The 26487-nt window shown below is 42.7% G+C and overlaps 1 protein-coding gene across 1 annotated transcript in view; it reads left to right on the top strand.

Annotated features, from left to right (window-relative positions):
* Positions 1-654: 654 nt before the first annotated feature.
* The window catches only part of sec24b (SEC24 homolog B, COPII coat complex component), a 37879-nt gene continuing 12046 nt past the window's right edge, over positions 655-26487 (top strand). The window contains exons 1-20 of the mRNA XM_033974256.2: positions 655-878; positions 2185-2718; positions 3308-3424; positions 4090-4200; positions 4534-4617; positions 4714-4847; positions 4915-5099; positions 5165-5267; positions 5495-5621; positions 5690-5799; positions 8721-8833; positions 16479-16597; positions 17700-17755; positions 18769-18975; positions 19653-19776; positions 20562-20720; positions 21358-21531; positions 22681-22791; positions 24744-24919; positions 26348-26485. Of these exons, the coding sequence (XP_033830147.1) occupies positions 836-878; positions 2185-2718; positions 3308-3424; positions 4090-4200; positions 4534-4617; positions 4714-4847; positions 4915-5099; positions 5165-5267; positions 5495-5621; positions 5690-5799; positions 8721-8833; positions 16479-16597; positions 17700-17755; positions 18769-18975; positions 19653-19776; positions 20562-20720; positions 21358-21531; positions 22681-22791; positions 24744-24919; positions 26348-26485 (2925 nt within the window). The 5' untranslated portion in view covers positions 655-835. The remainder of the gene's footprint in view (positions 879-2184; positions 2719-3307; positions 3425-4089; positions 4201-4533; positions 4618-4713; positions 4848-4914; positions 5100-5164; positions 5268-5494; positions 5622-5689; positions 5800-8720; positions 8834-16478; positions 16598-17699; positions 17756-18768; positions 18976-19652; positions 19777-20561; positions 20721-21357; positions 21532-22680; positions 22792-24743; positions 24920-26347; positions 26486-26487) is intronic.

Here is a 26487-nt window from a genome sequence, read left to right as displayed (position 1 = left end):
AAAGTCATGACCTGCAACAAATAAATAACAGAATGAAGCAATAATTTGCCATAGAACTGTTTACAGCTCAAATGTTTTACAACAAAAATACCCCAAATGTCCCCATTATTGCAAAAAAATTGTGCATATGATAAATACTGACCCCCAAAATATATTGTTCCTACTTTTATATATTGAACAAAAAGTCGATATAGTAATTGTTGTGACATGTCTAATCCTAGGCAGTAATTCTACCACTAAAACTTCTATTAAACACTATTATACTATTAAAAGGTATGACTGCTCTGTCAAAACTATGTACAATGAATGATGCACTGTATTGACTGATTGGTCCTCTGCTTCAAATATGTTTCAATATGTGGCCCTACGTGGAAAAAGGGTTGGACACCCCAGAGTAAAGCCATATTGTGGAATATTCCAGACAAAGCAATCTTCATGGACACAAGCAGGTGGCGGATCTTCACCAGAATAAGTTACATATATCATACCACATATTCTGACCACCACATCCACCACTGTTTGGCCTACTAACTCGTGTGCAATATTTACTCCCCCCATGCATTGGATCCATCACTCTTCAGTGCGCTCTAATCCATCTCCAGTGCGCTCTCAGTCTGGATCCTTGGACAGACAGTAGAGGGCTCCATAGCTCCAGAGACCCTGGTAGGTCTGATCATACGGAGTATCTCCATCCCCAGCCGAGCTCAGCCTCCTGGACAGTCCCGCACAGGGCACAGCCGTTTTCGCTTCACTCCTCCAGGAGTTTCAGGACTCATGTCCGCTCACCCAGCCGTGTCTCCGCGGGCATAAAGAGGGGCATACAGCGGGCACGGAGATGTCTGCCCCGGGATACAGCAGTGTGGGCTCCTCGGTGAACGGTAAGCACAGCTGACCAGGAGCAGGCCGATGGGTTCATGCGCCGGCTCTGGACCGGTCTGCAGCCTCTATTATAAAAGAAACGTCCACCATGCCCAGTTTTACACAGCATTAGACGACTTAACGACTTAAGAGGCATTACCTTCAGATTTGCAACATGCAGCGAAGTCAATGTATTGTAGAATTATTGGCTTTGGGCACAAACCGATTTTATACACTACTGTATTTTAATTTAACACGTGGATTTTTGTTACAGAAGCGTTTATATAGCCGCCCCCATGTTTTATTTGTAAATCCAACGTGGTAAAGTGGGCCGTGTTGTGCACGAGCGGTGAGGGATTAGCTACATGCTAACACCAGTTCTAACCTGTGCTTCTATTGATACTAATTGATACTCGGTAATGGTTGAATGATGCCCGTTTCCCGTCTTTGAGCTCCGGGTTTTACGATGTCTTCCCGGAGCTGTCGGCTAAACCATCCAGGAAGCATTGTTTATGTTGCCGCTAAAGCTAAGGGCTGCTTTGTTATGCTAGCACAGGAACCCGCCTCCTGCTACCATCCGTTATACTTAGAGTCAAAGAGTATATCTAAAGGTTTCAAGGCAGAGGCTGAAGTCTGCATGTAGATTATAGCTCCATAATCTAGCACATAAAGAAAGGTCGCGTGAACAGTTTGTTTGAGCTAGTTGGTACAGTGTGAACATGTACTGGTGGATCGGTGAGCCGTCCGGTGCTGAGGACTGCTTGATTTAGTCTGCAGACACGTGTGCCTCTGCATAAAACTTATTTAAAATCATTTAAAATAGGTTAGACATACAGAAGGATGATGGACAGGCCTCATGTCAAAGCTCAGAACCTTCACTCACTGAGCTGCAGAGGCTGCACTAGCACTGATTCATGATTAGCTGCAGGTGCTGGGGTTTAGGTAGTGACGTTTCAGATCAGAATTTATTTAAAGTTTGAACCAACTGTATTTCAGCATTGAAATTGGCAACCCAAATGAGAGACTCATGTGAGGCTCATTCTGCTTTCTGATTGGATAATCATCTGGAGAACCAAAATACCAGATTGTAACAAAATAAATTGGTCATCATGTCCAGTGTTTTTGCAGTGAAGTATCGATCATCATTAGAAAATTTAACAGTTAAATCTATACCTCATATCTGGAGACGCAGATATGTTTTATGATCAAAATCTTAAACGCAGTCCTTTTTAAAATGTTACTATTTTTGTTGTTTTAATTACAATAAATAGTATAAGATCACATATGATCTGGAATGACTGTGCTTCACTGTTTTTTGTTTTGCAGGCTCCACACAGAGCTACCCTTCTATGTACCAGCCGGCCGGCTACTATGGAGCCCCCCCTCCTCAGAGCTATCCCGGCAAAACTCCACTATCCAGTTCTCAGCCTCCACACTACCACAACAGCCACATCTCACCACAGTCTCACCACGGGGCCCCCTCTACTCCGCCCAGCACTGCACCTCCACCCCAGGCCTATGCCCCTCCACCCAGTGTCCAGTACAGTCAGCAGGTATTACAGCCCCAACACAGCCCTTATGGTGCTCCTGGATCCTACTATGAACACCAGAGCTACTCCGCTCCTCCTCCAGTCCACCACCCACCTGCCCCACAGCAGTATCCTCTAACACCGTCTCCTGCCAATGCTGCTGGGACCTACCCCTCTGCTCCTGGAGGCACCCAGTATGGCCCCCCGGCTCACCCACAGAGCAGCCTGGGTGGAGGGCTGCCTGTTCAGATGAGTGCCCCCCTGCACCAGTACAGCCCTGCACAGCCTCCGTGTGGACAGACTGCGCTCAATGGTCAGCCACAGAGCACAGGTATAACACTATCTGTATTTTCAAGCTGATTTGTTGATTTTCTGAGTTTTAATCATGTTATAGTTGTTTCCCCTCACCATTTACTCACACCCAAAGTTGTATTTGGAGTGATTTGTGTATGTTTGAGTAGTCTTTGTCTACTCAAGACATCAATTTGCAGATCAACCCCCGTTTTTACCACCAGTACACTCCCACTACTCTGTACTAACTTTGTTCTCCTATTTTATTTTCTTAATCTGTGTTATACATAGAATTTGGCAGCATCACATATAAATTTTGGTACAAATGAAAAAAATCAGCTCCCATTGGGCACCCCAGTTTTTTAAAGCGGAAGCCGGTGGATTTGTCTCTTTTCTTATTAGTCGTTTCAGATCAATATTGTGATTTTAAAATGTCCAAATTATTACATAATGATCCACGGCTGTCAGAGATTATAACTATATAGCAGACACGTCTTCTTTACAGTATCAGTTGATTAATACAGTGCAATTACACTGTAACATCATTAGCAGCCTTAAATAATTAGTCCTATAAGATATTAAAGCATCTAACTTTTTTTGTTGTTTGTTTTGGTCCTGTCCCTCCCTAGCCTCGAGTCAACAGTCCTCCTATGAGTCCTACAGCAGAGTGGATGGCAGTGGACACACCCCCTCATCCACTGGAACTCCCTCTGCCTCCATCGTCCCCTCTCCTGGGCACCATAGCGGTAAAACATGCTCCCTTTTGTCATTCTGTGTGGCAGTACAGCTGCACAAATATCAAAACAGTTTACTCTAGTAGTAAAACAACATTGAAATTTGGTAGCTAATACTCAAGAGTAAAGGCAATGCTCTATTGATATTTCTAAATGTATAAACAACTTTTTGTAATGTTAAGGAGAGCCAAGTGTCTTGCACAACAACAGGCACTGAGATTTGGAAAAGGACTTGGAAAGATACAGTATGTAACTTTCTGGAGGTGGGGCATCGCCTGCATTGGGGCATGACCTGCATTGGGGCATGACCTGCATTAAGCCATGGAAACAAAAATTTAAAACCATACTTTGGGACATTCTCCATGGAGATGTATACGTTTTATGGCATACTGTTAAAGATTGTAGCCAAAGGAACAAGATTTATATGGAAACAAGCAGGAGTAAGTTTTTCATTGCAATAAAACCATGCAAATAAAAAAACAAAAACCTTTTTGCCCAAAAATTGGCTAAAATAAAATACATACTGTGGGTTTAAATGTGGTATACATAAGATGTTGTACAATCAGCAGCCAAATCAGCATCTTGAGCCTTGTGTCATATACCACCACATTGGGTACCCTGTGATTCCTAGCACTAGATTCTCACTGGCCTGTCTAAGTAACCTGTCTCTGTCACAGCCCCCCAATCTCAGTACGGAGGGTATGAGGGGACCAGCGGCCCCTCAGAGCCAGAACAGTCCCCCTCCAGCTCAGACGACGAAGATCTGGAAGATGACGACGAGGAAGCAGGTATGTGTTCATTGTAATACCACAATGGGAACTTACACATTTACCCGTTTATTAGTTGTGAATGTAGTCGAAGGAATATAGTTGTAAACAGCAATTCATTCTGCCATTTAAGCATCTGTTTTAGACTGGCCCAGTGTTGTGGGCAGTCACATGTGGGAAGTGAACAGGTGTGTGTGAATGGAGCAGAGGATAATCCAGTGGGCTGTGTCAGTCTCACTTAAGTGGATGTGCTCTGTCCAATCAGCTCCTACACAGGGGTCCTGTCTCATTGAAGCCTGGATCAAGTGTGGTGCTATAGTAACTTGATCTGTCCTGTTGTGCCTGTGTCTGTAGGGGGTGACACCTCCTCTTCGAGCACAGGCACTGCCTCCCCTGTGCACAACAGCTTCGACTCTCTGGAAGGAGGCAACTATCCAGGTATGTGTTTAACCAGTCTCTCCTATCAGTCCTCTTATTCTACAGTCTGTACACAGGGACACTCAAGTGTTTAACATGTTACATTATGTTGTGCAGAGACACAGACTCCCTGCTCCGAGCTGACCCCCCATGGCCAGCCCTACACTGGCTATGGTTTCCCTGGTATGCCTCCCCCCTCCTCAGCTCCACAGCATGGATACAACCATTCGGGCTACCCTCAGCCCTCGCAGGTATGTGCTATTTAGTTTACATTGTGAATGCTGAATATCATATGTACGGTACACGTTGTCTCAGCAGTCGTTCCCGAGTCTGTCCCAGTTGTCCGCTGCTCTGGGAGGCCTCAGTGGGATCCCAGAGCTGGAGGTGGAGGCTCTGCAGCCCATTAACCTCCTGCAAGAGAGGAACCTGCTGCCCCCAAGGCCCCTGGGGGCCCCTGAACCCAATCTGAGCCAAGAACTGAAGAAGGTTAACTGCAGTCCTGAGTGAGTACAGTCTATGAGGTAGTATTTACGTGGAGTTGTAAGTTCTGACTGTGTGCTGTGAGCAGGACCTTCCGCTGCACTCTGACCAGTATCCCCCAGACCCAGGCCCTGCTCAACAAAGCTCGACTGCCCCTGGGCCTGCTGCTGCACCCCTTCAGAGACCTGCAAGTATGTTAGAGTTCCCTACTCGTTACACTCACCTGTCCACCACATGTGTTACACTGACCATGCACTCCACCTCCTCTACCTCCATTACATTGACGATATATACTCTTGAGCCCACCACATGCATGTGAATTAAAGTAGTTTGCCTCTAATAATAGTCCTCCTATAAAAGTCCCCTGGGCGCAGCAGTAGGCCTGTGTATGAGTGATGCGTTGTTCCTCCCTCCACAGCACTTACCCGTCATCACGTCCAACACCATTGTGCGCTGCCGCTCTTGTCGTACCTACATTAACCCTTTCGTCACCTTCCTGGACCAGCGGCGGTGGAAGTGTAACCTGTGCTACCGGATCAATGATGGTAGGGCCCAGTCCTGTGCTCCTGCTCTGGGGAGGCTCTGCAGCCAATCACAGTCTGTGTTGTCTCAGTTCCAGATGAGTTCATGTACAACCCAGTTACCAGGGCATACGGAGAGCCCCACAGAAGGCCCGAGGTCCAGAACTCTACTGTGGAGTTCATCGCCTCCTCAGACTACATGGTAATGAACGACTGTTTTTATCAGGCAACCACTTCTTTAACTCAGTGCTTCTCAATTATTTTCTATCATGCCCCCCCCTATAAAGATTATTACTAAATAATAAAAATATGATTATTTTTTATTTATTTTTTTTATCCTTATTTGAACTATACATATTGTTGGAACAACTGATTCAACCATTTTATACTGAAAAAAATAAAATAATGATGAGATAATGAAATTTAATTAAATATCAAATAAAAAAAAAAACATCAAATGAATAAATTAAAATTAAATAAATATCAAAATAATACATTAAAATTAAATAAATATAAAATTAAAGCAAGCAATTTAGCAAGTTGGTACGCCACCTTATATGATGCTAACAGTGCTTGCTGGTTTAAGTGACATTCACAAAGCGGGATGATTGTTGACAATATTTGGCACGTTTAAGCTGAAAGACCTCCAGCGTCTTATCAGCGTGACTGAGGTGTAATGAGGTGGCGCCTTAACTTATTTGGCTTCATACTGTCCGCTGCCAACATTTTCAGACACACCAGACACCGGTCTGTCCTCGTGTCCCACCAGAGTCACGGTGAAGCCAAGTGCTAAATACGCTTCATCAGACTTCCTCGTCTTACTTTTCGGGTGACTTTCGTACGTCTCATTACCTCTGTCTATCTCCGCCTTTCTTTTCATCCCTGTTAAAATGTTTTCCATAGTGACTTTTTAGCAAAAGTGTTTCTTGTTCACTGCCCTGTGTCACGATCTTTTCGCTCTCTCCTGTTTTTTGCTGTGTGCGAGCTGCTTACGCGCTATCTACAGTACCTACAGTGTCATACGCAGAGTCATACGTGCCCCCCCTGGCATCTCACCGCGCCCCGCCCCACCCCACTATTTGAGAAGCACTGCTTAGCTGAATGTGACTGTAATCATTAAATAAATAAGACCCTACAGCTGACCCACACAATGGCAAACATGACCATCTGGAGAAATTTGAACCAAGTGTATGAGGTCAGAAAAAAAAACATTTGATGTTACTTAAAGAGGGCATATTGTGCAAACATTATTTTTTCTTTTTTTATTTTAGAGTTCCTACATGTTATAACGTTCCCTCATCAAAAACATACCTGAAAAGGTTTTAGATGTCATCCATGCGTGTTCCAGCATTTTAACAATCACTCCCAGGCCATATTCGAACCCTGTGATTAGCTGTAAGATTCTGTGCAATGCTCAGCTCACAAGCCTAAGTTACCCTTGCTATCTCATGACAATTTTCCATACATATACAAAAACATGATAGAAAACTGTACGAAGAAATTGTACACACAATACATTTTGATACTTCATCTTGATACGTCATATATAAAACTGATGCATATAATACTGTTCAGTGCAAAAACATTTTTAAATTCAAGTTTTAGATTCTAAAGATTTAAAGCTCCTGCACCCTGATTGACATCCTGTCCTCAGTATCCATGACAACATCATACAATAGACCCTGTACTTTATTTTTAAAGAGAAGGTATTTTACTTCTACGGATTATTGACTCCATCCATCCATTTTCTTCCACTTATCCGGGGCCGGGTCGCGGGGGCAGCAGTCTAAGCAGGGACTCCCAGACTTCCCTCACTATTAACTGCTAACACATTTAGATCACCATTTTACCCTTTGTTTTGAAAATACTATAGTCACCAAAAACAAATTTTTAACATTTTTAATAAGTTTTCACTTTTGATTTGACACATTGAGTGTCCTCCCTAAAACTTCTTCAGGCATCTTTTGATGAGGAACAAAGATATAACATGGTAAAAAGAAAAAAAAAACACACACACACATTGATAAAATCTTGGCTAATCTATGAGTGAGTGTATTTGGAATTTTAGTATTGGTACGAAATGAGTACAATGACAGTATTGTATGTTTTGGTATTATTCATAGAGTTTAAACTTGTGGAAATTATCTGAGTTTTGCCCACTTCTTTCACTGTGATGTTGCTGTACCATAGCAGAGAAACAATTGTAAGATAGTCCCAGGCAGTTATGTCCTTATAGTTGCTATCCAACAGTGTGCTTAAATGGGCTAACACCTGCTTGTTACGTTGTAGTTCTAATTGAAAGAAAAGACAATTAAAATGCATAGGCAATATTATTACAAAAAGATGTATTTACAATACAAAGAAATTCAAGTCATGCATAATCTTTAAAGGGACTATATTCTGCAAATTTATGTTATTATGTTGTATCCTCATCAAAACCATACCTGAAGTGTTTTGTTTTATTCTCACATGTTTAACACACAAATCTTCCATATTTAGGCTGTGTCCTCATGAACTGAAAACACTCTGTTCCACCTTGGGATCAAGTGGTAATATAGGAAATGCTCCACTGTGGGGGTTTTTTTAACTCCATGCACTTTCACTAGACTAATTTGAATAATTTCAGCCCTGGAACTGTTAAACTTTGAAATTGCTGCTATTCTTGTAGCCTCATTGTAATGTCTTTGCTTCTTGGTACATCAGAAGATATTCTAGACTTTCTGTGGAAATCTCTACTGAACAAAAGGTAAAACAAAAATATTTTTAAAAGGCAACAACTTATTCTAATGTATTGTAGAGTAAAGCAGTTTAAATGAGGCTAAAATAGCTGTTTAAAACTTTAAAAACTACCACTTGATGACATCACAAGGTGGAGCAGAGCATTTTGAATGTTGGAGATGTAGATGTAGAATGTGTGAATGCAACAAAACACAACCCCAGGTGTATATGTATATATATATATATATATGAGGTAAAAACATTATAACATGACTAAAAGCTCATAGGAGTCTTGTGTTGTGTGTAATATAGGACCTTTAATACAACCATTCTTTCGTGGCATTAGTAAAGTTTTAGAAGAACAGACCCCTCACTGCCGCTCTGACCCTACGCTTGTATCTTCAGCTCCGCCCCCCTCAGCCAGCAGTCTACCTGTTTGTATTGGACGTGTCCCATAACGCCGTGGAGGCCGGATACCTCAAGTACTTCTGCGACTGTCTGCTTGAAAACCTCCACTCGTAAGTACACAGACCAGACAAGACAGGGGCGACTGTCACTCTGGGGTGAAGAGTTGGCCAAAGCATTATAGCCACCATTAAAGCCACCAAATGTTTAATGTTGTATTTGAGTCCACAAACGTGCTATGTGTGGTTAAATAACATGAATACGGTTACCCTTTGATAAAGGTTGTTATTTGGATCAATGTAAATGTGTAAAAATGGTTGGAATTGGGTTTTAGATTAAGGTTAAAATCAGTATGTAATTTTCCAGGAGGTGGCACGTCACCTGTATGATTCCATGGAATGAAACACTTAAAATAATACTTCAACATTTGCCGTGGAGATAGATATGCTTTATGCTATACTGTGCAAGATAACAACATTTCTATGAAAACAAGCAGGAGCAGACCCTCCTCCAGGCCAAACAAGTGTCAGGTTTGTAGAGATTTAAGCCCACTTAGAGTATTTTTGTCTATTTCTGACTACATACTGTTGCTTGATCTAGTTTTATAAATTGAGTTTTATAAATTGAGTTATATATATATATATATATATATATATATATATATATATATATATAAAATATACACACGTGGACAAAATTGTTGGTACCCTTCGGTTAATGAAAGAAAAACAATGGTCACAGAAATAACTTGAATCTGACAAAAGTAATAATAAATAATAATTTATATGAAATATAACCAATTAAAGTCAGACATTGCTTTTCAACCATGCTTTAAAAGAATTACTTTAAAAAAATAATAAACTCATGAAACAGGCTTGGACAAAAATGATGGTACCCCTAGAAAAGACTGAAAATAATGTGACCAGAGGGACATGTTAATCCAAGGTGTGTCCACTAATTGGCATCACTGGTGTGTACAATCTTGTAATCAGTCAGTGAGCCTATATAGGGTTACAGGTAGTCACTGTGCTGTTTGGTGACATGGTGTGTACCACACTCAGCAAGGACCAGAGGAAGCGAAGGACAGACTTGTCAGGAGATTAGAAAGAAAAGCATGTTAAAGGTAAAGGCTATAAGACCATCTCCAAGCAGCTTGATGTTCCTGTGTTTACAGTTGCACATATTATTCAGAAATTTAAGATCCATGGGACTGTAGCCAACCTCCATAGTCGTGTCCGCAGGAGGAAAATTGATGACAAATCAAAGAGACGGATAATACAAATGGTAACAAAAGAGCCCAGAAAAATTTAAGAGATTAAAGGTGAACTTCAAGCTCAAGGAACATCAGTGTTAGATCGCACCATCCGTTGTTGTTTGAGCCAAAGTGGGCTTAATGGGAGATGACCAAGGAGGACACCATTGTTGTCAACAAATTAAAAACTGGCTTTTTTATGATTTGTTTTCAAGCCACAAAGCTTCTGGGAGAATGTTCTATGGACAGATGAGACAAAAATGGAACCTTCTGCCAAGGCACATCAGCTCTATGTTAACAGATGGAAAAATGAAGCATATCAAGAAAAGAACACTGTTCCTACTGTGAAACATGGAGGAGGCTCTGTTATGTTCTGGGGCTGCTTTGCGGCATCTGGCACAGGATAGTCTTGAGATTTCATTGTACCCTGCACAGATTCAAGACACCAAGGGATTCTAGAGAGAAATGTGCTGGCCAGTGTCAGAAAGCTTGGTCTCAGTCGCAGGTCATGGGTCTTGTAACAAGACAATGACCCAAAACATCCAAGGATGGCTAAGAGGAAAACATTAGACTATTCTAAAGTGGCCTTCTATGAGCCCTGACCTAAATCCTATTGAGCATCTGAAGAAGCTAAAATTAAAGTTACGTATGTAACTACGGTTCTGTGAATCCCGGATGACCGCCAGGGTGCCGCCGCGGTGCTTCAAGCACTGGATGATCACTCTTGCGCATGCGCAGGTCGAGATTTAATAACAACAAATTCACCTATGACCTTCCGGTGACCCACGTGAGGCTATATAGTCACGTGACTCCGGAAGCACAGTCCCTTAATCTTCTCGCGAGGGCACGAGGATTCCGAGGGACAGAGACCTCTGGCGGTCATCCGGGATTCATAGAACCGTAGTTACATACGTAACTTTCGTTCTATTTCATCCCTTCTGACCGCCAGAGGCGGTGCTTCAAGCACTGGATGACTTGTAACAACATGGTGACGAGGAATCCATAGACCACGACAAGTAACCTACCTCCTCATAGTGAAGCATGATGCTTGCGTAACACTCCATCCAGGGGATGGGGGACTGCAACATTCACGCGGTAAAATCTGGCAAATGTGCAGGGTGAGGTCCAAGAGGCCGCAGCACAGATCACATTTAGGGGAATCCCATGCATAGCAGCCCAGGAGGTAGAAAGGCCCCTGGTTGAATGGCATCTAACGCCCTCAGGCATCAGCCGCCCCTGCGAGTTATAAGCATGTTTAATGGTCTCTACAACCCACCGAGAGAGACGCTGTGTAGAGAGAGCCCTACCCTTACGTGGGCCAGCATAACACACAAACAGACTTTCCGACCGTCTTATACCTGCCGTAACCTGTATATAAGCCTCCAATGAGCGAACAGGGCATAAAGGTTCTGTGGCAAATTCCGTGCCAAACCTCGCCAACTGGAGCGGTTGGGCATTATCAGTAGAAGATAACGCTTTAGGGAGGAAAGAGACATTAGGCCAGAGAGTTACACCTGAGCCATCAGCATGCCATCTACAGCAGGACTCATTGACAGACAGGGCCTGCAGTTCACCCACACGCTTACCCGAAGCCATGGCGAGGAGAAATGCCATCTTAAACGACAGTCACTTAATGTGTGTCTGGGCAATAGGCTCGAATGGATGAGCTTACAGAGTCTCCAGGACCAGTGAAAGATCCCATGAAGGAGCCACTGGTCGTGTAGGTGGGTGAAGCCGTCTAGCACCTTTCAAGAAACGGGAAACGTTCTTGTCACTGCCCACAGTGCCACCATTCACACCACTGTGCCAGCAAGATATTGCAGCCACATATACCTTTAATGTCGAAGGCGACAGACCACGATCCAAAAGTTCCTGCAAAAACGCCAAGATAGCAGAGACTGAACAGCGCACCGCATCTTGTCCATGTCCCTTGCACCATTCCTCAAACACCTGTTTGTGTACAGCCGCCGTGTTGATGGTGCCCAGGCATTACACATCGTATGTCCTATTCCTCCAGCATACTCTGAGAATGCGACACCGGGCCTTGCAGAGGCCACACCCAGAGCTGAAGGCGTTTGGGATGGGGATGCAGTATTTGTCCCCCCAGCTGGGACAAGAGGTCCGTCCTGGCGGGGAGGCGCATTGGAGAGCTGCAACAGAGTCTGTGCAGAAGTGAGAACCAGATCCTCGCTGGCCAGAATGGGGCAACCAGCAGAAGCTTGTGTCCCTCCTGCAGAACCCTCAGGAGTGTTTGATAAATCGGGGGAAAGGGAGGAAAGGCGTAGAGGAGAACGTGAGGCCAGTTGTGAGCCAATGCGTCCTGACCCAGCGGGCTGGTGTTGTCCCTCAGAGAGAATCAGAGAGGGCAATGGGTCGCTTCCTGTGAAGCGAACAGATCCACTTCGGCCCTGCCAAAGACCCTACAGATGGTGCGGACCACCTCTGGGTGAAGCTTCCATTCCCCCGGCAATAGAGTCTGGCGAGAGAGGAAATCTGCCACTTGATTCAGCATCCTCGGGAGATAGGCTGCCTGCAGGCTGGCAAAATGGACGGACGCCCACATGAGAAGCTGCTGTGTTCGCTGTGTGAGATTCACTGATCTGGTCCCTCCCATGTGATTTATATGGTAAACCACCGACCTGTTGTCTGAACGTACAAGCACATGCCTGCCTTGCAAGTTCGGCAGAAAATGGTGCAGTGCCAAGTCCACAGCCATTAACTCCAGCACATTTATGTGTTCTTTGATCAGACTCGAGGTCCATGTCCCTTGTATCACACGACCTTGCCATGTTGCACCCTAACCCGTGGAGGATGCATCCGTATACACAACCTCTCTCCGTGACAGTAGAGGCCTCAACGGGACGCCCTGTAGGATCCAACGTCTGTTTCTCCACTGAGACAGGGAGTGCAGACACTTGGGAGACACGCGCAGCCTCTTGCGTCTGTGTGCGACCCGAGTTGGATCCAGATGCAGGCTGTTCAGCCACATCTGCATCGGCCGTAATGAAAGTAGCCCCAGCGGAACTACACTGGAGGCTGCTACCAACATGCCCAGAAGCTGGAGATATTGCAGGAATAGCAGGGCCTCTCCCTCTTGGAATGCACCCAGCATCCCCATGATGTTGTCGACCCTTGTGGGAGAAGGGCACGCAACCATGGTGACAGTGCTTAAAGTCATCCCCAAAAAGACAGTGCCCTGGGTCGGGACCAGACTGCTCTTGTCCATATTCACACACAGACCCAAGCGGCTCACATGCTCGAGTACAAGCCCTGTGTCGCGAATGGCCTGGTCGCGGCTGGGTGCACAAATTAACCAGTCGTCGAGGTAAGGTAGAATCTTCAAACCCCGCGCCTGTAGTGGAGACAAGGCTGCTGCCACCACTCGAGTGAACACCCTGGGTGACAGGGACAGCCCAAACGGGAGGACCCTGAACTGAAAATGTCTCCCCTGAAAAGCAAAGCGAAGAAACCTCCAATGATTGCGTACGATCGGTACGTGAAAATAAGCATCCTTCAGGTCGATTGTCGTGAACCATTCGCCTGGGGAAAGTGCCTGAAGCACCTCTGAGGTGCGTAGCATGTGAAAAGGCATGACTTTTAAAAACACATTGAGACCTCGCAGGTCTAAAACTGGATGGAGGTTGCCAGTTTTCTTCGGGACAAGAAAGTATCTTGAATTTAAAAAAACCCGGATCCTGCCGAGGGTCTACGTGTACAATTGCACCCTTTTCCAGCAAGGTTGCTATTTCCAGATTGAGTGCCACGGATTTTGCCGGGTCTGAAATGGCAGTCATTCGGAACAGGAGGCCGGCGTCGGAACTGTAGGCGGTATCCCCGTGATAACGTGGTCAACACCCACATGTCTGGGGTGTTGGCAGCCCAGTACCGGAGCTGTTCCGGGGTGAAACAACCGACTGCTGGCCTGGGAGCTTCACCTACGCCCCCTAGTGAAGTCGCTACACCTAGCAGTAAATGGGACAGGGAATTGCCAATACGACCCATGCGCGCCCCAGAGTCATAAGATTTACACAGCAATTCGTCGGTAACCTGGCATTGGGTCTCAGAGCCTCGTCTGGAGCCACAATATGGGAGGCCACAGCTGGTTCAATCGCTGGCATATATCCCAATCCAAACTTGGGCGCCTCCTGCATGGCAGCAAGGACCCTTCCATCAGACATCGGTTTAGAAAATGCTTTTGTATCTGACCAGCAGGCATGAAGTTCCTTAATATACTCCGTAGATGGAGGAACCAAAAAGGAAGACGCAGAGCTCTGTCGTCTAAAAAAACGCACTAGAAACCATAGGCTGCGCCGCCGGTGCCTCCAATTGTAACCGTGCAAAAGCCACGCGTAAAGAGGAGGCAGCTGAGTCATCCTCACCTCCCTGAGAGCAGGTGGAGTTGTGTGAGCTCAACTCTGATGTCAGAACACGCATCCAAACCGTCCCCAGTATACGGGTCATTGTCTTGGAAGTGCGTATCTGACGCTGCCACAGACAAGGCATCGTCTTCACAAACAGAAACCACATCCTGCTGGGCAGCTCACTGGTCTCTATCCCGGGTCTGCATGGACTCAATGAGAGCTTTCATTCTAGTGAGCTCTGAAGTAAGGCTATCCACCTTCGAGGATAATCCCACAGAGCGATCCCCTTTGCTGCGCTTATGCGGAGTAGGGGCAGCGTCGACAGCAGAGCGCTTTCCCCTCACCTTCCCGCTCGCCGGCAACTGGGTGTCCTGTATATCAGAGGGCCCAGCTCCTCCAAACGCGGCCAGGCGATCAGCACGCAGGGATCTCGGCATAATGCTGGTATTCATGCAAGCATTCTCCGTCAAGCCCTCCTTAAGGTGGTCCACACCCAAACATAAGGGGCATAAATCATGTCCATCCTCAGGTTGAAGCGGGGTCATGCAAGCTCTACAGCACATGGACTCCATCTCGACAGACGCTAGATCAGGTCGAGCTGAAAATGCTACTCTTGATTCGCCAACTGGGATTAAAAAATACCACGTCGAGCCGAAAACGCCACTGGTGGTAGACTCAAAAACTCAAAGCGAACAGTAACACTGCTGATAAGAATGAGCTTAAGAACCGAGCACGGTTCCAAAATAACAGATATTTTAGCCGAATGCGGCAATAGTCAACGCAAAAAGTCGAGCTGAACCGAACACGGCAGCAAATACAAACCAGCTCCACCGACCCGGTGTCGCTTCCAACAAAAAAATGCAGAAACTACTTACCATACGGTCCTTGTGAAACGTGCACCTCACCGGCGTCAGGGAACCACCCGCTCCAGGTGAGGCACTCCGCCACGTGCAGCTTACGCAGCCCCTGAAGGGGGAGTTGCACTCGCTACCCCGACTGTGATAGACTGTACTCAAATCACAAGTCACGGGACTCTGACCAGTAAGCTGTCACCAAAGGGAGAAACAATTGTGGTACCAAGCAGTATTCGCGAGTAGCCACAACACACTCGACCTAAGTGCGAGAAGAAAAAAGGGACTGTGCTTCCGGAGTCACGTGACTATATAGTCTCACGTGGGTCACCGGAAGGTCATAGGTGAATTTGTTGTTATTAAATCTCGACCTGCGCATGTGTAAGAGTGATCATCCAGTGCTTGAAGCACTGCCTCTGGCGGTCAGAAGGGATGAAATAGAACATGCCGTCTGGAAAAGGCACCCTTCAAACTTGAGACAACTGGAGCAGTTTGCTCATAAGGAGTGGGCCAAAATACCTGCTGAGAGGAGCAGAAGTCTCATTGACAGTTACAGGAAACGTTTGATTGCAGTGATTGCCTCAAAAGGTTGTGCAACAAAATATTAAGTGAAGGGTACCATCATTTTTGTCCAGGCCTGTTTCATGAGTTTATTTTTTTTAATAATTATTTTGAAGCATTGTTGAAAAGCAATGTCTGACTTTCATTGGTTAAATTTCATAGAATTTTTATTTATTATTACTTTTTTTTACTTATTTATTTAATCTTTTGTCAGATTCAAGTTATTTCTGTCACCATTGTGAGCTTTTCTTTCATTAACCGACTGGTACCAACAATTTTGTACGTGTGTATATAATATAAATATATATATATATATAGTATAGAGCAGATTTAGTAGTAGAATACTTGTTTAAGAATTTGATGTCATAATTTCAGTTTGAGGGTAGGGCCCTATATCCATAGTAATGGATTTACTGTTTTTGGAAAAAACAAAAAAGAGAGAAAAAAAACTTACAATCAACAAATGTTGAACCTTATCGTTATTTCTGGACTGACTCCTAAAACTTCCTTTCACATCTTTGGGATAGAAGCTATTTTCATTTCTGTATTGTATTTGTGGTGCCAGAAGGGACATAGAACATTGTGTCAGTTTTTGTCCTATGTGGATAGACCCAGTAATTACAGAGATATGAACCATAAACCATTTCAACAAATCTGCAATCTGACAGTTAAACAACAACTTCCACTATCCCCCTCCTGTCTTGCATTCTGACTGTGCTGTTCTCCATTCTAGTTTGCCTGGAGACGCTCGCACTCGGGTGGGCTTCCTCACTTTTGACAGCACCATCCATTTCTACAACCTGCAGGACGGCCTCTCCCAGCCCCAGATGCTCGTGGTCTCTGATATAGATGGTAAGGGGCTTTATAGCCGTAGTTCTGTGTGTGAGGATATTGGACTGTAAGATATTGGACCTATTTTTACTTGTATTGATTTTCAATTAGATTTTGCAGTGGTCAAGTTATTTCTCACTTACATTGTACATTCAGAGCATCCTAATTATTCACTACAATGAGTTTATACTCACTTTTCACAACTTTCAGAGACTAGAGTGGAGTTTCACTGTGATGGCAATGCTAACAACAACTAGCTAATGCGCACTTCCTGATTCTCAGACAGTACACAGAAGACTTATTTTGACCTCAAAAGCTGCTTATACAATATATCTGTACTGGGGCAAGAGACATTTGGCTCAAAACCATGGGAAAAAAATCAGGTACAAGCTGTTTAATTTCCTGAATATTAAAAAATACAGACTATTCATTACCATTTAACACAAAAAAAACTAGTCTTCCTCAAGTCTTGCCTCTGCTCCAAATTGCATGCTTTTACTGACAGGATTGGCTGACCTCTCCATTTAAATAACTCCAGCTGATCATTGACCATTAAAAAATTACCTGATAAAATTATATTAATTGTACAGCCGTAGTAATAATCTGATTTTTCATTGTTGAGATATGTTGCATCGGATGTGTCAGGGGCATCTAGTAATTTTAGTATTGACATTATTACTATGCGTTTTCTTTCTATAATGTAGATGATCAACAAATAATTTACTTTAAAAACAGAATACAATTGACGAAGCTGTGTGTGTTAAAAGTCATTTATTACAGCATGGACAGCCAACCCGCTTTAGCATGTTAATATTATTTTTTTCTTACTACAGAGTGCCTCGGATCGCTACTTGACTACTGTACACACATCTTTTTAGCATATTATGTTTTTAAAATACCTTTTGGCCACATCTTAGTTGGATTGTGCTCTTAATCTGCTGATGCAATGTGTTCCTCAAGAATTATTGGCCTCAATTGAACACGTGGAAGCTACTTTTAGAACATAGCATTTTCGCTCAGACTAATAAGACTATTACATCATACCTCATATAGTCACTCGTGTCATTAATATCAGCACTATATATGTTACAAACTGCTATGTGATCTCTGCTTTTCTCCCTAGATGTCTTTATTCCCTCACATGACAATCTGATGGTCAGCCTCAAGGAGAGCAAAGAGGTGAGCAAAGATTTGACCTGAATGCTAATTAAACAAATGCAGATCTCACTGAAAAGCATTTGTAGATTAGTGGCTAATAAACCATGAGCTATCCTGGTGTAGACTGAGGGAGTGTTTCCCATTCTTAGTATTACAAACAGAATCGGTGCATGTGCAGAGTGCAGTACTGTGAGCTGTCTGTAGGGGCTGCACATCTGCTATTGAGGCTCCTCATACTTCACCTCTGTTTAATGTTGCTACTGCCAACCTCTGTAAAAAAAACTCTGGGCTGGTGTGCTCCTGTGTAGAGCAAGAGAATGACTGCGTCAGACTGATCCTCCACCAAAAGTTCACTTTAGGACTATGCCAAAAGCTAAGGATTCAGTATGATACATGGCCCACAAATACAAGACTGTGGTGACAATTCTACAGCAAGCAATACACAGCTCAGAATAAGAAAGCCATAGATTTTAATTGTGCCTCTCAAGACAGTCAAGGTGTTTTACATGTATTTTTATTCACACCATAATTGATAAAATACTATTGTAGCCACAGCTGCCATGGGGTAGACGGACAGAAGTGAGGCTTCCAAGCCATGCCATCAGCTTCTCACTCAAACTGCCAACCTTCTGGATGGCTAAGCATTAAGCCACAAACATGGCAATGAATCTGATTATTAAAACAATCAGATAGTGAATAGTTCTGCTGCTTTACATCAACAAGGTTTCTGCACTGCACAAAAAGTCATGTGGATGCCAGCAGACCAGCGGGAGCTGTACAGAGAGGATTCTTATTCTTAACTTAAACTCGGGAAAATCCAGCTTGTGCAGTGCAACAAATTATAGAGCCGTCACAACTGTTACAATTCGCACAATATTTTTCATACAATATATCAGGCTTGCAAATTTGATACATTATATTATGTCATTACAGACTTATAAATATATGGAAGCCTTTTGTGCATTCCACAGGGCTGGAAACATTAAAAGTACCCTTCTACTCCCATGAGTCTGATCTGTGTTCTGTTGTTTCAGCTGGTGAAGGAGCTGCTCTCCTCACTGCCCTCCATGTTTGCTCACACGAGGGAGACCCGGAGCGCCCTGGGCCCAGCTCTACAGGCTGCCTTCAAGCTCATGACCCCCACAGGAGGCAGGGTCTCTGTGTTCCACACCCAGCTGCCCACACTGGGGCCCGGACTGCTGCAGTCCAGGGAGGACCCCAACCAGCGCTCCAGCACCAAGGTCAGACCGACAGGCTTTTAAAGAGGGGAAGGGGCAGAAGTGGGGTAGTGGGTTAAGTTCATTAGTTCAGGCAATTGCTACTTTGAGTGCATACTGTTTTATTGTGCCAGTGACACTCCTGAGGCTGGTTGTTTTCACATGATATTGACCCTCATTAACCCTTTAAGGACTGAGCACACTATGGGCCAGTATAGGTCACCTAGACTTAGATAGTTTTGTTAGCCATAAAAATCATATTAAAGGAAGTATCAGAATTTACTGCATTTTTCACACATCTACTTCTATTTTACACTTCTGTTTTCTTTTACGCATCGAATAAATGACAGGGAAAATCCCCGCAGCACCCGCGCTCTCATTCGTCACCTTCGCGGAGCAACAGAGGCAGATTACCGTAACTGATGGAAAAATATTTAAATAGCCCCGTGCCTCCGCTTTGAGACGCCGTTTGAATTTACTTGAGAGCACGACTGGTTGCAGAGTTACGCTGCTGGAAAGTCCGCATCCGCGCTCTATCGGCGACGATAGCCTTCGACGCTATAGGGTTAACTAACATTGTGGTGAAAAGGATGTATATTTTGATGTATAATTTTTTTGCATACAGCCAAGAGCGTGGGGTAAAATGTATCCTTTCCTCAATATCTCTGCCCGTGTTTGAGTGCTCCATGTCTCTTGTGCAGGTTGTGCAGCACTTGGGCCCAGCCACAGACTTCTACAAGAAGCTGGCTCTGGACTGCTCCGGGCAGCAGATTGGAGTGGACCTGTTCCTGCTCAGCTCCCAGTACTCTGACCTCTCCTCACTTGGTAACTCTGCTACTGACACTCAAAATTCACGAGACATGTAGTTTAGAACTATGCTGGAGGACAGGTCACAGAATTCTATGGTAAATTTGCCTTTTACTGTCAAAATGCAGATGTTTGTCTTGTTTTAATATATCTCTCTACTTGGCCTGTTCAAGAAAGCAATACATTAGGAAGTTCATGCAAAACATACTAGACAAACAAAATAAAAGGCATTATTCATACACATGCATGAACTGTCATCTGTTGGACGGACTTTAAGACATACGGTTAACATTGAACTTTTTTTTTTTTGCTGACAAATAATAAGGTTAAACATTTGTGGATTGTCTGGTTATTTCTTTCTTACAGTGCATCAACCAAAGAGATGCTTATAGGCACCTGCCTTCAATCTGAAATTCTCATGAATAATTAAATTCCAGAGTAGTGTGGTTTAGGGCTGCTACTAACTATTTTGATAGTCTACTAATCAGCATTCATTTTATCGAGGTTGTTTAAGCGATTTATTGGTTGTACACTGAATTTTTTAACAAATACCTATACCAAATAAAGGTTGAGAAATGGTTACTGACTTATAGATAGGGAAAATTTACAAATAATGTGGATTATTGATTAAAAAAATCTGACATTGTTTATGCTATTTTGCCATTTAGATGTTTTTGCATCTGTTTAGCATCAGTTTAGTTCAGATAACGAACAATTATCGAAATACAATCACTGTTATTCTGGTTAATCCTTGCAGCCTTACTGTGACTGTGTCCTAAAATGTACCCGTCTGTCCTGTGCAGCGTGCATGTCCAAGTACTCAGCGGGCAGTGTCTACTACTACCCGTCCTTTCACCACATCCATAATCCCTCCCAGCTCGAGAAGTTCCAGGGCGATCTTGAGCGATACCTCACCCGTAAGATTGGCTTTGAGGCCGTCATGAGGATCCGCTGCACCAAAGGTATACACCACATACCACTGCAGCATGCTACTACTGTCAGGCTTCTCCTTCTGGTTTGTCATTTTCAATCTAAATAATATGCCTTTGTCTAACCATAGCTTGGTAGAGTAGACAAAATGCTGCTCCACTATTTTTACAGTTACTTCAAAATAATATTTTAGAAGACATATCATCCTTTTGTCCTATAGTTATAATCTATGACACTCGTGGATTATTATGTTTATAATGTGACATTTTAAATCACAATATTCATTTAAAACTATTAAATGAGAGAAACAATTATGCTGACCGTGTGAGAAAACTGCGATGCCTAATGGTAGCAGATGTCGGTGTAAACGTCATCACAACACAGAGCCAAGTAGCTGTCAGCCCCTTCTATGGATAGCTACAGATCACGTGAGCAAGCAGCAGATTTTTTAAAGTAAGTGAATGTTTTAGTAAATGTTTAATAAAGTTAATAAAGTAAATGTACTGGAGTACCATCTAACTTTCTCCTCTGCATCCTCATCTACTCGCATCTCACTCCTCTTTCTCACTACTGATCCCTAGGCTATCATATGTTTACATTTCAGATATTGTGTTCATTATCAGCCAGTATTCTTCCATCTTCATGATAAAATGGCTTGCTCTCTTGTAGGTTTATCCATCCACACATTCCATGGGAACTTCTTTGTACGCTCCACTGACCTGCTGTCCCTGGCCAATGTGAACCCAGACTCGGCCCTGGCTGTGCAGATGTCCATAGAGGACTCTCTGGCAGACTCGTCTCTGGCCTGCTTTCAGGCTGCTCTGCTCTACACCTCCAGTAAAGGTACACTCTGCTCTTTTTGGCTACTTTAATCAGTTTGATTTCATTTGCTTTTTATAATTATGAACGGGGAATATCTAACTGTACTGTTACCATTACTGAGAAAAGGAATTGTGATTATCGACAATAGGCCCTTTTCATGCTGACGTATGGCTAGTTCCGGTACTGTCAAAACTGGATCCATTCTTCCTGCACCATTCATACACTATGAGGATTTAGCAACTCATGCTAAAATAATATATAATAATATATAAATATCAGGCAGCAGACAGCAAGTTACAGATGGATAATATATATATATATATATATATATATATATATATATATATATATATATATATATATATATATATATATATATATATATATATGTATATGTAAATACTTCACCAGAGGACACCTCTGTGTTTTATAAAAGTAGGCATTTGTGGGCTGATGCTAACTGAAATTAAAATGAATTGCTGATGTTAAAATAGCGTTACAATCAGCTTATCATTAGATTAATTTTCATAAAATTGTTCTTCTTCTTTCTACTTTTGTATACGCAGATGTTTCCTCCAGAGAAGTATTTACAAAGGTCTGCTGCCTGTGATTATTCATCTGTAACTTGCTGTCTGCAGCCTGATATTTAAATATTGATTTATTTTAGCATGACTTTGCTCAGTCCTCATAGAGAATGAATGGTGCAGGAAGAAGGGATTTGCACTTTTAAGAGAACTAGAACTAGCCGGATGGCAGCGTGAAAAGGGCCTAATAATGACACCATAATGAAACAACTGTGAAACTCTTATTTTTTCATTCCCATTGTAATAGATCACAACTTCTCAAATATGTGATCACTTTATGGATGTTTTTGTCCTTTTTTCTAAACAATAAAGTATAATGAGACGAGACAAATAAAAAAAAAAAATCAAATGTAGGTTTACTTTTTTGTAGTCTATATAGATTTGACTATATTGTATTGCCATTATTATTATTTTTCTTAGTTCTTATGATGATATTGTGACCTGAGTAATTACAATGATCCCCATTATGAGCATTTTTTTAAAATATATATATTAAAAGTTTTGAGCTACCAATATCCTTGTGGGTCAGTAAAGTGAATCTAGTCGAGCCCATCTCAGCACGCTGCTCCTCTGTTGTGTGTGACAGGGAAGCGGAGAATCCGGGTGCACACCCTGTGTCTACCTGTGGTCACCCAGCTGAGTGAGGTGTACGCGGGGGCTGATGTACAGGCTGTCACCTGCCTCCTGGCCAACATGGGTAATGCAATGTCCACATTATATATATTATATATATATATATATCTGTGTAAACCCTCAGTCGGCCAGGTCTGATCCATAGCAAAAGACGAAATTAAAATCTGTCAACTGGACAAATCGTAAGAGTCAAGACATTTCGCTGCTCATCCAAGCCGCTTCTTCAGTTCTCTGAACTCAGTCCTCATAGAGAATGCCGGCTTGGATGAGCAGTGAAACGTCTTCACTCTTACAATGATTTGACCAGTTGACTGATTTTAACTTCGTCTTTTGTTATATATATATATATATATGAATATATGAATAGATTTTTGAAGTGTGATATATTGAAAATATAGGTGATTGACTTATCACAGTACAGAAAAATAACCAAAATGTTCCCATCAGTGCAAAGAAAGTAAAGTCTCCACGATAAATAATGATCCTAAAAATAATTGTTCAATCTGCCATGTATTAAGCGATAAGAAGATATAGTATTTACTCAGCCTTAGCTAGGGAAGGTCCCATGTGGAATTTCTGAGCCGATACCTGTGCTGTTGTGCCTGATAACCCATATTAAGCTTTTATACCTATAGTACAGACCAAATTTATAATAAGTTATTGTGAAGTTTACAAATGAACTTATTGCTTTGAAAATTATAAATTTTTAATATATGTATTTATTTCCTATTTTCAAATAATGGACAAACTGGGATTGACACATGATAACATAGATTGGGACAGTGCAGACAAAAATATCAGTGCCAAATATCAGCAAAATTTGCAATGCTGGACTGATAACTATATCTGGATTAATCTACGATAAAGATGATAACCGATATACCGTCCCACAGATTTGGGCCCACAGATTAAAGTCACTACAATGTGCTCTGCTGGAGGGCAAGGCAGCCAATTTAAGTGCATGTATGGTCATTGTTTTTTTAGATGGTCCGATAGCTTAAAGAGTTCAGTGGAATAAATAACAGGATTGTGTTTGTTGTAGTACATTCAAGACTTGATAGTCCCATTTAAGACAGAGATTTTCCAAATACATGCTGGTGTAACTTAATGACACAAACTACCAGTGTAGCCATGGAAAATTGCCCTCCTTTAGAATGCTGACATACAGAAATGAAAAACTGTCACCATTAATGCTTCATTGTGATCATCCATGTTTAACTGTTTACCATAAGAAACCATTAGCCACCACTGATAGGCCCCAGGTAGGTCCAGATGACTACCTAAAGATTTTCTAGCATGGACCACTCCTAGAGGAATGAGGGATTACACCAACAACTTGCATGATCTGCTGAAAGGTCATAGTTCACTGTAATGGTTAAATCTACCTGTCACTTGCTCAAAGCATGAGGGAGGATAACCAATACATAGCATGTATGGGGGAAAGTAACAGTGACATTACAATTTCACCAAAATAGGTTATTGTCAGTATTGATACCTTGCAATGACATCGCACTGGGGTGCACTGCATCTAGGTGTATGGAGGAGTGCTTAACAGTTGCCATGGTGACACAATACATATATTACCAAACGCTACGAAAAACTTTTAAGATGGACTGAAAACTCAAGAAAAAATACAGAATGTTTTAAAACAAACACTTTCAGGAGCCTATGATCAGTGTGAGCGTTCATAATCCTGTTGGCGTTTGATTTTCAACAAAAAGGTGAGAGAGACTAACTAACTGTTGGCTAATGCTAGCTAGCATGTGTCTGTAATGCTATTTGAGAGGGACTTTAACACCACTGATCGGCTCACCTGTTGTAGTTCCAGCTAAGTCAGCTCTTTATGGTCAGATTGTGTTAGACTTTAAATCACAGCTTTATTTTAACTGTAACAGAGCTGTGCTTCGGATTAGCTTCACCCCAGAGAAAGTTGATGACATTAGCTGCAAAGTATCAATTTAAAAGTAATTTTTACAGCCCTAATTACCCTCGTTATCTTCACCCCTGTGCTCCCAGCTATCGACCGATCGGTGTCGTCGGGGCTGTTAGATGCCCGGGACGCCCTTGTGAATGCAGTGGTGGACCTGGTGGGGGCATACAGGAGCAGTGTCTCTAACCTGCAGCAGAGTGGGCTGGTGCTGCCCTCATCCATGCGACTGTTCCCCCTGTACATCCTGGCCCTGCTCAAACAGGTATTCACACACTGTACCCTAGGATGCACTTCAGTTCAAGTTTAATCATACACTTTATATTGACAAATAGAAGACCAAAACACTTTATATCCAAATGTAAACATAACTATGGATGGTACAGCATAGAATTCTTTACCTGATATCTGCTCTTACTGATGTGGTCCATAATCAGTATTTGTTGTTGTTGAAATCAGGATTTTAAAATCTATATCAAGGCCCAAAACTTAAAATTGTTGAAAATTTCACAAATTAACTTTTCGTTTTAGTCAAATTTATTACAAGCAAAAACTTCTGAAAAAGGTTCTGGGTTCGATTCCTGGGCCTTTTTGTGTGGAGTTTGCATGTTCTTCCTGTATCTTGGTGGGTTTCCTCGGGGCATTCCGGTTTCCCCCATCAATTTAAAACATGCATCATAGGTCAAATGCTCTAGCTCAAGATCTGGAGATGGGTCCCACTGCTCCTGGTTGAAGAATGGGTCAAATGCAGAGTGAATTTCCTCACACGGGATCAATAACATATACCTTAACCTTATATTACCATGACTTATACCTGGTTATCTTTATCAATAAAAGTGTTGCATAGCACAAAGATTTCACTGTTAATATTCCCTTAAACTGTTTCCCTGTGTAAGGTATATTGTAACTAGTGGTTCTGCTGGTTTAAAATGGCAGTACAATGAGTCTGTTATCTGTCTCATACTGATCACACATTATATCACAGAGCTGTTTATTGCACATTGAAATTTTTACTGTCCTTAATGTGAGCAGGCTTGCATCTCCATGAACCTGACTCTTATTTAGCCTGCAGGAGGGCCTTTCTCTGCTTGTTTCAATGGAAATGTTGTTCCTTTGGCTAAAATTGTCTATAGCTTGGCATAAAATGTCTCTCTCATGCAGGTGATGTTCCAGCTTCTGAAAGTTACATACTGTACGTTTTAATACTAACTGTAAATCTTACATGTGTGCCCATTTAAAAGTCTTGTATTATGCGACACTGACTCTTGTGAGCTTTGAGCCATGTTATAATGCTGTTACCTCTTCAAAAAACATACCTGGAGTTGTGTTTTGTTTCATTCGCACATGTTTTGAGTAACCCTGCATTATTGTCTGTCTACATCTCCAAAGCTCAAAATGATCTCTTCCACAGTGTAAAGTGTGATGTCATGAAGCAGTAGTTTTCAAGTGAACAGCTACCTATTACTCTAACGTGTATAGAGTTTAAAAGCACAGTGGAGCACATCCTGCATTATGCCATGCCATCACAAGGTGGAACAGAGTGTTTTCTGTTTCAGAAAAGTTCAGCCCAAATATGCAGGGATTGTGTGTTAAACGTGAAACTAAACAAAACTCTAGGTGTGTTTGTGATGAGGAAACAACATTATAACATAGATAATATAGGCCCTTTTTAAATGTGTCTTCTGTTCCACAGAAAGCTTTGAGGACGGGCACCAGTACCCGTCTGGATGAGCGCGTCTTTGCCATGTGCCAGTTTAAGACTGAACCTCTGCCACAGCTCCTCAGGATGTTGCACCCAGACCTCTACAGGCTGGACACCATCTCAGACCAGGT

Source organism: Periophthalmus magnuspinnatus, chromosome 10 (assembly GCF_009829125.3).
Source record: "Periophthalmus magnuspinnatus isolate fPerMag1 chromosome 10, fPerMag1.2.pri, whole genome shotgun sequence".
Classification (NCBI taxonomy): Eukaryota; Metazoa; Chordata; class Actinopteri; order Gobiiformes; family Gobiidae; genus Periophthalmus; species Periophthalmus magnuspinnatus.
The sequence above is the reverse complement of the archived record's forward strand: the minus strand, read 5'-3'. Positions and strand labels throughout refer to the sequence as shown.